The sequence below is a fragment of the Balaenoptera acutorostrata genome, chromosome 1, assembly GCF_949987535.1.
Source record: "Balaenoptera acutorostrata chromosome 1, mBalAcu1.1, whole genome shotgun sequence".
Taxonomy (NCBI): domain Eukaryota; kingdom Metazoa; phylum Chordata; class Mammalia; order Artiodactyla; family Balaenopteridae; genus Balaenoptera; species Balaenoptera acutorostrata.
This window is the reverse complement of record NC_080064.1, coordinates 134117822-134131999: the sequence shown is the minus strand read 5'-3', so window position 1 is coordinate 134131999 and position 14178 is coordinate 134117822. Positions and strand designations below refer to the sequence as shown.

Here is a 14178-nt window from a genome sequence, read left to right as displayed (position 1 = left end):
CTCATCTTTCTGATTTCTTTCTTTCTGCTAAATTCGGGTTTTTTTGTTCTTCTTTCTCTAATTGCTTTAGGTGTAAGTTTAGGTTGTTTATTTGAGATGTTTGTTGTTTCTTGAGGTAGGGTTGTATTGCTATCAACTTCCCTCTTTTTTTTTTTAAAAACGCATTGTTTACTTTATTTATTTATTTATTTTTGGCTGTGTTGGGTCTTCGTTTCTGTGCGAGGGCTTTCTCTAGTTGCGGCAAGCGGGGGCCACTCTTCATCGCGGTGCGTGGGCCTCTCACTGTCGCGGCCTCTCTTGTTGCGGAGCACAGGCTCCAGACGCGCAGGCTCAGTAATTGTGGCTCACGGGCCTAGTTGCTCTGCGGCATGTGGGATCTTCCCAGACCAGGGCTCGAACCTGTGTGTCCTGCATTGGCAGGCAGATTCTCAACCACTGCGCCACCAGGGAAGCCCAACTTCCCTCTTTTTAAAAAAAATTTATTTATTATTTATTTATTATTTTTTATTTTTGGCCGTGTTGGGTCTTCATTTCTGTGCGAGGGCTTTCTCTAGTTGCAGCAAGCGGGGGCCACTCTTCATCGCGATGTGCGGGCCTCTCACTATCGCGGCCCAACTTCCCTCTTAGAACTGCTTTTGCTGCATCCTATAGGTTTCGGGTTGTTGTGTTTTCATTGTCATTTCTTTCTAGGTATTTTTTGATTTCCTCTTTGATTTCTTCAGTGACCTCTTGGTTATTTAGTAGTGTATTCTTTAGCCTCCATGTATTTGTATTTTTTACAGACTTTTCCTGTAACTGATATCTAGTCTCATAGCGTTGTTCGAAAAGATACTTGATATGATTTCAATTTTCCTAAATATTCCAAGGCTTGATTTGTGACCCAAGATATGATCTATCCTGGAGAATGTTCCATGAGCACTTGAGAAGAAAGTGTATTCTGTTGTTTTTGGATGGAATGTCCTATAAATGTCAATTAAGTCCATCTTTTTCTTTTTTTTTTTTTTTTTTTTTAAGTTTTTGGCCGCACCCCACGGCATGTGGGATCTTAGTTCCCCAACCAGGGATTGAACCCATGCCTCCTGCATTGGAAGGCAGAGTCTTAACCACTGGACCACCGGGGAAGTCCCAGTCCATCTTTTTTAATGTCTCATTTAAAGCTTGTGTTTCCTTATTTATTTTCATTTTGGATGATCTGTCCATTGGTGAACGTGGGGTGTTAAAGTCCCCTACTATGATTGTGTTACCATCAATTTCCCCTTTTATGGCTGTTAGCATTTGCCTTATGTATTGAGGTGCTCCTGTGTTGGGTGCATAAAGATTTACAATTGTTATATCTTCTTCTTGGATTGATCCCTTGATCATTATGTAGTGTCCTTCTTTGTCTCTTGTAATAATCTTTATTTTAAAGTCTATTTTATCTGATATGAGAATTTCTACTCCAGCTTTCTTTTGATTTCCATTTGCATGGAATATCTTTTTCCATCCCCTCACTTTCAGTCTGTATGTGTCCCTAGGTCTGAAGTGGGTCTCTTGTAGACAGCATATGTATGGGTCTTGTTTTTTTATCCATTCAGCCAGTCTGTGTCTTTTGGTTGGAGCATTTAATCCATCTATATTTAAGGTAGTTATCGATATGTATGTTCCTCTTAACATTTTATCAATTGTTTTGGGTTTGTTATTGTAGGTCTTTTCCTTCTCTTGTGTTTCCTGCCTAGAGAAGTTCCTTTAGCATTTGTGGTAAAGCTGGTTTGGTGGTGCTGAATTCTCTTAGCTTTTGCTTGTCTGTAAAGGTTTTAATTTCTCCATCTAATCTGAATGAGATCCTTGCTGGATAGAGTATCTTGGTTGTAGGTTTTTCCCTTTCATCACTTTAAATATGTCCTGCCACTCCCTTCTGCCTTGCAGAGTTTCTGCTGAATGATCAGCTGTTAACCTTATGGGGATTCCCTTGTATGTTATTTGTTGTTTTTCCTTTGCTGCTTTTAATATTTTTTCTTTGTATTTAATTTTTGATAGTTTGATTAATATGTGTTTTGGCATGTTTCTCCTTGGATTTATCCTGTATGGGACTCTCTGCGTTTCCTGGACTTGATTGACTATTTCCTTTCCCATATTAGGGAAGTTTTCAACTACAATCTCTTCAAATATTTTCTCAGTCCCTTTCTTTTTGCCTTCTTCTTCTGGACACCTATAATTCGAATGTTGGTGCATTTAATGTTGTCCCAGAGGTCTCTGTCATTCTTTTTTCTTTATTCTGCTCTGCGGTAGTTATTTTCACTATTTTATCTTCCAGGTCACTCATCTGTTCTTCTGCCTCAGTTATTCTGCTATTGATTCCTTCTAGAGAATTTTTAATTTCATTTATTGTGTTGTTCGTCATTGTTTGTTTGCTCTTTAGTTTTTCTAGGTCCTTGTTAAACGTTTCTTGTATTTTCTCCATTCTATTTCCAAGATTTTGGATCATCTTTACTATCATTACTCTGAATTCTTTTTCAGGTAGACTGCCTATTTCCTCTTCATTTGTTTCTTCGGGTGGGTTTTTACCTTGCTCCTTCTTCTGTCATGTGTTTCTCTGTCTTCTCATTTTACTTAACTTACTGTGTTTGGGGTCTCCTTTTCACAGGCTGCAGGTTCGTAGTTCCTGTTGTTTTTGGTGTCTGCCCCCAGTGGCTAAGGTTGGTTCAGTGGGTTGTGTAAGCTTCCAGGTGGAGGGGACTGCTGCCTGTGTTCTTGTGGATGAGGCTGGATCTTGTCTTTCTGGTGGGCAGAACCACGTCTGGTGGTGTGTTTTGGGGTGTCTGTGACCTTATTATGATTTTAAGCAGCCTCTCTGCTAATGGCTGGGGTTGTGTTCCTGTCTTGCTAGTTGTTTGGCATTGGGTGTCCAGCACTGTAGCTTGCTGGTCATTGAGTGGAGCTGGGTCTTAGCGTTGAGATGGAGATCTCTGGGAGAGCTTTTGCTGTTTGATATTACATGGAGCCGGGTGGACTCTGGTAGACCAATGTCCTGAATTGGGCTCCCCCCCTCAGAGGCTTAGGCCTGACACCCAGCCAGAGCATGAAGACCCTGTCTGTCACACGGCTCAGAAGAAAAGGGAGAAAAAAAGAAAGAAAGAACAAAATAAAATAAAATAAAATAAAATATAGTTATTAAAATAAAAAGTAAAAAAAAAATTATTAAGAATAAAAATAATTAAAAAGTAATAAAAAAGAAAGTAGGAAAGAAGAGAGCAGCCTAACCAAAAAACAAATCCACCATGATAACAAGCGCTAAAACCTGTATTAAAAAAGAAACAAACAAACAAAATAAACGGAGACAGAACCCCAGGACAAACTGTAAAAGCAAAGCTATACAGACAGAATCACACAAAGAAGCATACACATATACACTCACAAAAAGAGAAGGAGGAAAAATATATATATCTATATATAAAAAAAAAAGGAAGAGAGCAACCAAATCAATAAACAAATCTACCAGTGATAATAAACTCTAAATACTAAACTAAGGTAAACATAAAACCAGAAACAAATTAGAAGCAGAAAGCAAACCCCAAGTCTACAGTTGCTTCCAAGGTCCACTGCCTCAATTTTGGGATGATTCGTTGTCTATTCAGGTATTCCAGAGATGCAGGGTACATCAAGTAGATTGTGGAGATTTAATCCGCTGCTCCTGAGGCTGCTGGGAGGAATTTCCCTTTCTCTTCTTTGTTTGCACAACTCCTGGGATTTAGCTTTGGATTTGGACCTGCCTCTGCATGTATGTCACCTGAGGGCGTCTGTTCTTCGCTCAGACAGGACGGGCTTAAAGTAGCAGCTGATTCGGGGGCTCTGGCTCACTCAGGCCAGGGGGAGGGAGGGGTACAGAATGCGGGTGAGCCTGCGGCGGCAGAGGCCGGCATGACGTTTCAACAGCCTGAGGCATGCTGTGTGTTCTCCCAGGGAAGTTGTCCCTGGATCACGGGACCCTGGCAGTGGCAGGCTTCACAGGCTCCTGGGAGGGCAGGTGTCAATAGTGACCTGTGCTTGCACACAGGCTTCTTGGTGGCTGCAGCAACAGCCTTAGTGTTTCATGCCCATCTCTGGTGTCTGCGCTGGTAGCTGTGGCTCGCGCCCATCTCTGGAGCTCGTTTAGGTGGTGCTCTGAATCCCCTCTCCTTGCGCACCCTGAAACAATGGTCTGTTGCCTCTTAGGCAGGTCCAGACTTTTTCCAACACTCCCTCCCGGCTAGCTGTGGCGCACTAGCCCCCTTCAGGCTGTGTTCACGCAGCCAACCCTAGTCCTCTCCCTGGGATCTGACCTCCAAAGCCCGAGCCTCAGCTCCCAGCCCTGCCCTGCCCCGGCGGTTAAGCAGACAAGCCTCTTGGGCTGGTGAGTGCTGGTCGGCACCAATCCTCTGTGCGGGAAGCTCTCCGCTTTGCCCTCTGCACCCCTGTTGCTGTGCTCTCCTCTGTGGCTCTGAAGCTTACCCCCCCCCCCGCCCCCCCGTCTCCACCAGTGAAGGGCCTTCCTAGTGTGTGAAACTTTTCCTCCTTCACAGCTCCCTCCCAGATGTGCAGGTCCCGTCCCTATTCTTTTGTCTGTTTTTCCTTCTTTCTTTTGCCCTACCCAGGTACGTGGGGAGTTTCTTGCCTTTTGGGAAGTCTGATGTCTTCTGCCAGCATTCAGTAGGTGTTCTGTAGGAGTTGTTCCACATGTAGATATATTTCTGATGCATTTGTGGGGAGGAAGGTGATCTCCACGTCTTACTCCTCCACCATCTTGAAGGTCTACTCAAAACTGTAAGCTTTTTGAAGGCAGGGACTGTTTCTGTTTAGTAGGAGTCCAAATGTATATTGATCTAAATTCACACTGAAGATACATGTCCTCTTTTCCTAGGAATTCAGAATCCCTTTAGTAAATATTCTAACTTTCTAGGATAGGGATATTAATAGGTTACTGACAGTTATTGGAACACACTGAATATTTAATGTTAGTATAATACCATCCGTCTTCTACATTTAAAAGTTCCTAACCATGACTAAATAACTTAAAGGTTACTATTGTTAAGGACCCTTAAGACAACTCTAGTTGAAGAGTTTTGTCATTTCTAGAAACTATTCTTATCAGTCACTTCCAGTTCAGAGACCTCAAAGCAATTTACAGAGCCAGTGTCACAAACTACTTAGACAACCAGCCAGTGATATTTGGGTTTACTGGTCTGTTTTTGCCTCTTCCTTCTTCTCTCCTCTATTTCTTTCCTTATCCCATTTTTTTTTCTTTTCCCATCTGTTTCCTAAGTTAATATAAAGTTTGAAATGCTTTTTCCCTACTTTCACTCTAATATTGTTCAGGAGGGAACTTCTCTACTTCACAGTTGTCAAGAACTAGTCTCTGCAGTGTAGATATTTGCAGGTAAAATATTGGAGAATAAAACTGGGGAACAGTGACATTAGAAATGGGAATGTGGAGAGTACTATAGAGAAGAATGGGTTTGGAATCGGGATTTGCATCAGTGCATTTGAGGTTCAGCGTCTATCATGTCATTTTAACTTTTCTAAGCTTCAATTTACTTATTCATAAAATGAAGATAACCACCAACCCAACCCAAGTTTACTTCATAGTGTTGTGGAAATCACTATGCAAATAAGTTAATAAATATTCTATTTTACACCAATGTCTTTTATAGAATAAGTACACTTCACTCAATAAAACTGGAGCACCTTCAGTGTAAGGAAAAAAAAGACCCTTTACACTCCGACGGTCACTTTGGCCAGTGCTATAGTTCCTGGGTCTCTACTCTGAATCACTGCCATGTGAATTGCTCTCACTGGGGACTTCCCTGCTTATGGAAAGTCTAATTCCTAGAATTTTGTTCCTGTTACTATTCCCCTCCTTTTCTTCAAATGTATGAAATAGTAGAGTCTTTGGAAATATGTGATTTTGTCTTGAAGACTGACTGTTAGTGATGCAGTACCATAACGATCTCATAAAAATTTTTGTATTTTCAATGTTGCATACCAGACCTTAAAATTAAGGTCTGTTAGTATATTTAGTTCCAGGCCATGTTTCAGGTAGGTCTGCAGTGGCTGTGTGGCATAGAAAGAGAAATGAAGTAGGAGTTTGGGTAACTGATTTCAAATGTTGGTTCTATCATTGACTATTTATGCTTAGGCAGGACTTCCTTGGTTTTCAGTCTTAAAGCAGAGCAATAAATGGGTTTAGACCAGATGATGATGATGATTTTATTTAGCCATTAAAAAAATATATATATATTTATTTATTTTTCGCTGCGTTGGGTCTTTGTTGCTGTGTGTGGGCTTTCTCTAGTTGCAGCAAGTGGGGGGTTACTCTTCATTGTGGTGCATGGGCTTCTCATTGCATTGGCTTCTCTTGTTGTGGAGCACAGGCTCTAGGCATGTGGGCTTCAGTAGTTGTGGCACGTGGACTCAGTAGTTGTGGCTCCAGGGCTCTAGAGCACAGGCTCAGTAGTTGTGGCACGTGGACTTAATTGCTCCGTGGCATGTGGGATCTTCTCAGACCAGGGCTTGAACCCATGTGCCCTGCATTGGCAGGAGGATTTTTAACCACTGCGCCACCAGGGAAGCCTGATGATGATGATGATGATTTTTTAATTAATTTATTTTTGTCTGCGTTGGGTCTTCATTGCTGCATGTGGGCTTTCTCTAGTTGCGGCGTGCAGGCTTCTCATTGCAGTGGCTTCTCTTGTTGTGGAGCACGGGCTCTAGGCGTGCAGGCTTCAGTAGTTGAGGCACATGGGCTCAGTAGTTGTGGCTCACAGGCTCTGGAGTGCAGGCTCAATAGTTGTGGCACACGGGCTTAGTTGCTCCATGGCATGCAGGATCTTCCGAGACCAGGGCTCGAACCCGTGTCCCCTGTGTTGGCAGGCGGATTCTTAACCACTGTGCCACCAGGGAAGTCCCTGGACCAGATGATTGTTAAAAGCTCTTCTAGCTCAAAATCGTTTGATTCCAAGTCCCACACCAGAAAATAAGTTTAGAGGTTAGGTAATATACTACTATATTATATAAAATATATAATAAAAATTCATAATTCTAGCTGGCAATCCCTTTATTCCTTCAGGTTGTAAGTACTTATAACTTTATAATAGGAAATGTAAATGATTGATATAGAAACAGAAAATCTAAATTAAGTAGCAAAGATACAAGCATTAAAAAGCAATAACCAAAATTTTTTTATGGTGAGTACTACCTTTATTTTAAAAAGTTATACATGCTAGAAAAAAGCATAAATGATGCATGTAAACAATTGTTTACCAAATACTTATTTTTTTTCCTTATAAAGGTGCAAATGATCTTTAAATGTAAACACAAATGTTGCCAAACATTTTTGTAGTGAGGGAAGGGAGAAGAAGGTTATTCCTTATGGTTGTGGTTAAAGTCTTTTTCAAAGCTTTTCCTGCAAGATACATTGAAAAAAATTGGTGTATGATCACAATGACAAAAACACTTTAACCACTGAAATCTGTATTCTTTTTTTTCCTTAAAAATGTTAACTTTTTACCAGAAAGTGCAATTTGAGAGTAGTGGTAATAGTGGCTTTATAGAATGAGGATAATGATATATAGTTTTTATAAAAGAACCAAGATTTTATTAATTAAATGCCTCAATTGATTTTATACTCGTTAGCATACTATTACACGAACTGAAGAATTCATTCCCTTGGAGGCTGTGATTACAGGTAAGCCTCAGCTTCAGCAGGCCTGAGCATCAAGTGTAAATTGCATAACAGTATTCACTGCTGGGGAGAGGACATTTCTCCCTGCTGGTCCTTAGTAGCAATAGGAAATAGGAAGGAAAGTTGCTTCAGTCAGTAACATTTTTGAGCAAAAACTTGCAGAGTTACACGTGATTCTACTGGGGGATTCTCAAGACAGTATATGAGAATCATATACTGTTTTTGTAGAGGCACTGAGCAGAGCTCTAGATCTAGCAGGAACTCTATGGAAATATTTGGAAAAAAAAGACTTTTAAAGTGGCAAACAAGACCATAAGGAAGGAAACAAGATGTGAGCTTCCACTGATGAAAACTTTGGCATCTGAGTCCTGGTCTTATTGATTTAATATTCCTTTTGAATTGTTCTAGTTAAATGAGATGTTTCCTTTGTTTTGTTTTTTTAGATTTTCAAGTCTTCTGGTGCTTAGTGCAAGAATGATGGCTAACTAATACACCTTGCATACCTATCTTTGTCACTGATAAGTAAGTCCCTGTAAGTAGTGGAGTCTTGTGGATGGAGTGCTTAGAACTGACAACTAGATCCCATATAGACCTCTTCCCTTATTAGTAGTTTCAAACTTAATCAGTATCTTAAAAATAAGGTTTTACTGCTTGAAATGTTTGTCTTTTTTTTTTGTCTTTCCTTTTTTTCTCTTTTGGTGGGAGGAAGGCTAAATCCCAAAACAAAAACAAAAAACCAAAAACCCAGCAACAAAAATCCCATGATAAATTAAAACCAAAAATAAATATTCTTCTGCACAGAACTGAAAATTATTGTGCAAAGGTGGCATCTTGCAGGTGAAGTACTTTCAATGTATTTGTATTTCCACATGTTGAGGCACCGGCAAAGAATAAAATTTGTTTAGTGTTTTCTAGAGCTGTACAAAGCTCCAAAGTCAAAGCTCTCCACAATACAGAGGAGCATATGCATGACTGTCTTCTGTATGTTCACCATATATGGGATTCACAATGTGTCATTTTTATAACTCCTACACCACCTCCAAGCCGACGGTAATTCATCCCGCCATATAACCTGGAAAGAAAGAAACACAATCAGATTTCTAAATAGAAAAAGCACTATTTCTTCCATAATGTAGATGTTAATAAAACACAATTCTTTGTTTTATATCACAACTAATATTTTTAGCTTCATACATCTCTTCCAAAGAGTAGGAGCTGGAATTGAGCACTAGCAAGTAGCAGAATTACTTCAGACATTGACTGAAATTCTCTGACTTACAGGACACTGTTTTAAGAGAGCACCATATCCATTTTGCCTTGTAACTTTATAACTCTACATCTAGACCGACTTATAACAATTACACAGAATCACATATTCTACATTTTTGTGTCTAATTTTGACCCTGGCTATAATATTTTCCCACCCACATTTTGCTTTTGCCTAAACTTCAATTATTTATTTCTATCCTTTTGTTTTGTCTGTACTCTTAGAAGTCTTCTCAAACCCTTTATGGAACAAAGCTGGATATGATTAAATAAAGTCTGCATCTAGTTTGTGATATGTGAACAAGATCATCTTCAAAATTAAGAATTTCCATGGAAAAGAATATTAGATCCTCTGTCAACTGTAAGTATTGATTTTAAATTGGCTTTAAATTTGGGACATGTAACTACAAAAATTTATATAGTAATCCCTCAACAGATGGTCCTTAAGAATTTCATGAATATTACTTGGTCAAATATTACTAACATATATTAGTAACAGTTACTGAGAAACAAGTCCTTACATAGGATCATAGTCATTAAGTGGCAGAAATAAACTTGGCTGTCTTCCCAAATTATGCTTGCCCAGATTCCCACTAAAAATAGAAAGCTGTATATGGAAGAAAATACACCACAAGTGAGAGGCTCCTACTCATGAAAACCTGCCATTCTCTTTCCCTTAACCTCTATTAGGTTTTGCTGAAATGTTACCTTTTCAGTGGGGCCTCCCTGGGCCACCTTTTAAAGCGGATAATCCTCCCTGGACTCCCTGCCTCTCTGCTATTTGCCATAGCACTTCCACCCCTGGTATGGCACTATCTCCCTCATTGTAATGTCAGCTCCAGGCGGGCAGGGAATTTTGTTGTGTTCACTTTTGTATCCCCAGGGTCTAGAGCACTCAGTAAATCTTTACTTCATGAACAAGGTTGTGAAAATGTGATATGTAAGCAAAAAGTGCTACAGTGTTATTAGTTTGACTAGTATTGTGACCACTGAGCCATACAGAGCATGAGAGAGATGCAGAATCCAAAGAATGTCATTCAGATATCTGTCAAAGCTGTGGCTTTCCCAGAGATGAAGACTATAAAAAGAACCCAGTAAATTCATTAGTTGAATCTTATATACTAATGAAAAAAATCTGGGTGGATAGTTACAGGCTCAAAGTTAGAAAATGTACACTCAGAATACAGCAGGAATGGACTACGAGACCGCCCCTTCTGGAATATAAAAGTGACTATAAAAGACGTCAACTTATCTTTCATGGTCATGAGAAAAATCTTTCAGAATGTATTCTGCCTCAGATATCATATCCAGACTGATAATCTGTGGTTTATGTGCAACCTCAACCACTGAGATGGTTACCCAGACGTGTTTAGGCAAATAAGCCCAATTCACTGAGAAAGAACTGCTTAGAAGGTAAAACTGTTTTTTTTTAAAAGCTAGTATTTAAAATAGATATTAGTATAGATATAAAGCACCTCAAACCCATACTATTAATATTTTATATTAAAAATGAGAATTAACTATATATTTTACCTTTTAAACTTGTAGTGTTTAAGAGACTTTGGCATATTAGAGCATCTATCAGATTAGTTTTGTGAATCAAGTTTAAAATGTGTGATTGAGCAAAGATTTAGACTTAGGATTTTAAGTTGAAAGGTTTAAGAATTTTGCTACATTTGTAAAAGTTTTTGAATATTTAAAATAAATGCAAGAGTCACCCAATTTATGTGAATTTATAAGAACTACTTAAGTATTTAGGAAGGACTTGTTAGACAATTAAGGATTTAAAAGTAAAGTAAAATTAAGCCTATAATACAGCTTAACTTAAACTCTCCTAACCTTCTTGCTAAAAGTGACTGTTACAATTTACTAGACTTTAAAATAGAGTAATGACATATTTAAGTATTTTTAAAACTCAAGAGAAAAAAATCAGTTTTAAAATGAAATAAAGTATTACTTTTAAAACAGTAACTGCAATTTGTTTTTCCTGGGCATAAAAATTGCAATGACAGATTGACAGCCAAAGGTCTAGGTTCTAATTCTAACTCTGTCACTAACTTGCTTAGGCAGGTCTCTTTACTTCTCAGTGCTTTAGTTTCCTCAGCTGAACATGACGGAGCTAGAGGGGAGATTGTTTTTTCTGTTTTTGCTATCTCTAATTATAAAACTGTACAGTTACCAAAGAGAGGAATTTTATAAGATGTCAGCCACTTTAGAGCAATGAAGTCAAAATAAGCCATCGAATATGGGTAACTTTGAGCCCTTTTCAAAGTACTGCAAGAGGTAATTCAATGTACTGACCATCTTGATTTTGATGGTCATGTTTTATCTCAAGCCCATGATTTTCAAGTCAGCAGTGAGGTGATTTGCAACATAGCTTAAAGGTTACCTCCATGTATTGGCATCAGGATCAAAAACTTCAATGGTCTTCAAGTACGTTGTGCCATCAAAACCTCCTACAGCCATGAGCTGTCCATTCACTACTGCCAGGCCAACCTATGGGACCAAAACACAGTGGCTGCTGAAGAAACTGCTCTCTCATTAGATATGGATGAATCCATATATCCAATAGATATCAATGACTTCGAGTGAAGTTAGATAAAGTAGTAGATAAGACAGGGAGATGCCTTTCAAAGAAGCAACTGATTACAAGATAAATCATAAGATGCAAACTATTGTATATAGAATGGATAAACCACAAGGTCCTACTGTATAGCAGAGGGAACTATATTCAGTATCCTGTGATAAACCATAATGGAAAAGAATATTAAAAGAGAATGTATATATGTATTACTGAATCACTTTGCTGTACAGCAGAAATTAGCATAATATTATACATCAACTATACTTCAGTAAAAGTAAATAAATCATAAAAATAATTCTCTAATTAAAGATATGATTGGATATAAGATATTTAACTTCTTGAGATAATAAGAATCAAAGGAAATTAACTTTTTTTCCAGTACAAAAGTGGCAGGGGTTGTTTTGCCCATACAGTGCATCTCCTCGCTGTCCCATTGTATTATACTTTACAGATCAGACTTCTTCTGCACAGCCCTCTCTTGGTGCTTTTGCTTTTCAAAGTTTTCAGTAGCCGGGCACTTACTCCACTACGGCGGGATGTCATAGCCACCACTGGAGACCACTGGTTGGTTCTGGGGTTGTATCTCTCAGCACTGCTAAGCTCTGTAGTGTCATCTCTACCTCCTACGGCATAGATCATATCCTGATACACTGCACAGCCTAGGTGTTTCCTCCGGGTCCCCATAGGGGCTATGGTATGCCATCTGTTCTCCTGAGGATTATAACGCTCCACTGCAGGGAAAAGAAAAACCAGTGAGTGACCATGCAATCATTTCCTTTCACCTCTAGTTTTCTTCATAGCTACTTCGCTTCGTGATAACATATATTTTCAATACGCAATCTGAGTTTTGCTTCTGAGAAGGAATCATCTACCTTCGGACAATACGACTATATTCTCATTAGGGACTGATTTCTTTTAGGTATGGTTGGTGGAAAGGGCATGTGTTGGAGTCAAGGTACCTAGTTCTAGTTCTGGCTATATGACTCATTAGCTAGGTGACTTGTGGCATCTCCTTATCTTTAAATGACAGGATTAGACTATAAACCAGTTTATAGCTATAAGTTTTTATTTATTTTTAGATTATAATACAGAGGATTTTATTTGTTTTTTAAGGAAAGATGGTTGGGGGGAGGGAAATAGTAAAATAGTTGTTTTATTCATTATAAATTCCTAGCAATTTGTGAAATGAAGGGAGAAAGAAATACTTTGGGAATATACTAGTAGACTATGACTGCAGAAGGAGCTGAGGAAGAGCTAACAGTTGAACTCTCCTAGAGGGAAAATAATTTTCTTAATAAATGATAGGATAACATGGACTTTTTATACTTTTTGTAAGGGGACTCTCCTAAGAAAAATGTATTGCTTTGGGGAAACCAGACTGACTTAGGAAGGGACTAACCTGTGTTGAGTGGAGATGTCCCATCAGAGCCACCTACAGCGTATAAGAACCCTCCTAACACAGCCACAGCCACGCCTAGTCTCCTAGTACTCATAGAAGCCACCCGAGTCCACTTGTTCTCCTTCGGATCATACCTGCGGTAAGAGAAACCAAAGACTGCATGCATGTTTTTATTAAGTGAAGCCTTTTCCATAAGGTATGAAATTATGCTAAAGATACGTTAGATACATAGATTTGCTAAGGTCAGATGTACAGAGAGAATCTAACATATTTTACATAGTTATCAGTATTCTGACTTATGACACTGGGGCTAGAACTCTGAAAACTACATTTCTCCTTTGCCAAGCTGGCTCTCTACTAGATTCTGCCAAAAGGAAGGACTAGACACTTTGTTTGCTTGCCAACCCTGTCAATATTGTCTCAACATTGGCCTTTCACTCTGACAGTAGCAGTTAATTTCAGTTTCTAGACTTTTTCTGGCACTTCCAAAGCTAGCCTTGTTGGAGGTTTCAGTCACAGCTCTGTGAGGCAGCTCCTCTGAGCTCCTGAGATAACAGTACCAGTGTTCTGGTTATCTACTGCTGTGTAACAAACCACCCCAAAACTCAGTGACTTTCCACAATAATTATTTTACTAATTCTTATGTTTCCATGGATCAGGAATTTAGGAAGGGCTTCACAGGGAAGTTCTGGCTCAGGTGTCTCATGTGGTTGCTGTCAAATTGTGGCTCGAGCTGGAACAGCCAGGTGCTGAAGCAGCTGGGGGCTGGCTGGGCATGTCTCCATGTAGCCTCAGGGTCTCTCCATGTAGTCTCTCCATGTAGGCTAATTGGGCTTCCTCTCAGCATGGCAACCTCAGACAGCTCAAGGCTTCAAAGGTGAGTGCCCCAAGAGATACAACTGAAAGATGTATCACCTTTTATGACCTAGCCTCGCAAGTCACATAGAGCTACTACCATACTGATAAGCCAGCCCAAATTCAAGGGGAGCAAACAGAGACCTCATCTCTCAATGAAGAGTTTCAAAGTCAAATTGTATGAAGAGCATGTGAGATGTCAGGTATTGTAACCATCTTTGGAAAATACAGCCTTCCAGAACCAGCCAGGCAGATAACCCTCCATGGAGATGTGAGTCACAGCTGTTCAGGGCACCCTCTCCTCAGGTGCTGATGGTCCTAGTTCTATGGGACCTCTCCTCCAAGCTTCTAGGCTCTAATAACTCTAATCTTTTTCCT

The 14178-nt window shown here is 39.4% G+C and overlaps 1 protein-coding gene across 1 annotated transcript in view; it reads right to left on the bottom strand.

The window, feature by feature from the left end:
- Positions 1 to 6278: 6278 nt before the first annotated feature.
- The window catches only part of KLHL20 (kelch like family member 20), an 80746-nt gene continuing 72846 nt past the window's right edge, over positions 6279 to 14178 (bottom strand). The window contains exons 9-12 of the mRNA XM_007165341.3: positions 12946 to 13079; positions 12069 to 12277; positions 11352 to 11458; positions 6279 to 8768 (exon numbers count right to left, since the gene is read on the bottom strand). Of these exons, the coding sequence (XP_007165403.1) occupies positions 8684 to 8768; positions 11352 to 11458; positions 12069 to 12277; positions 12946 to 13079 (535 nt within the window). The 3' untranslated portion in view covers positions 6279 to 8683. The remainder of the gene's footprint in view (positions 8769 to 11351; positions 11459 to 12068; positions 12278 to 12945; positions 13080 to 14178) is intronic.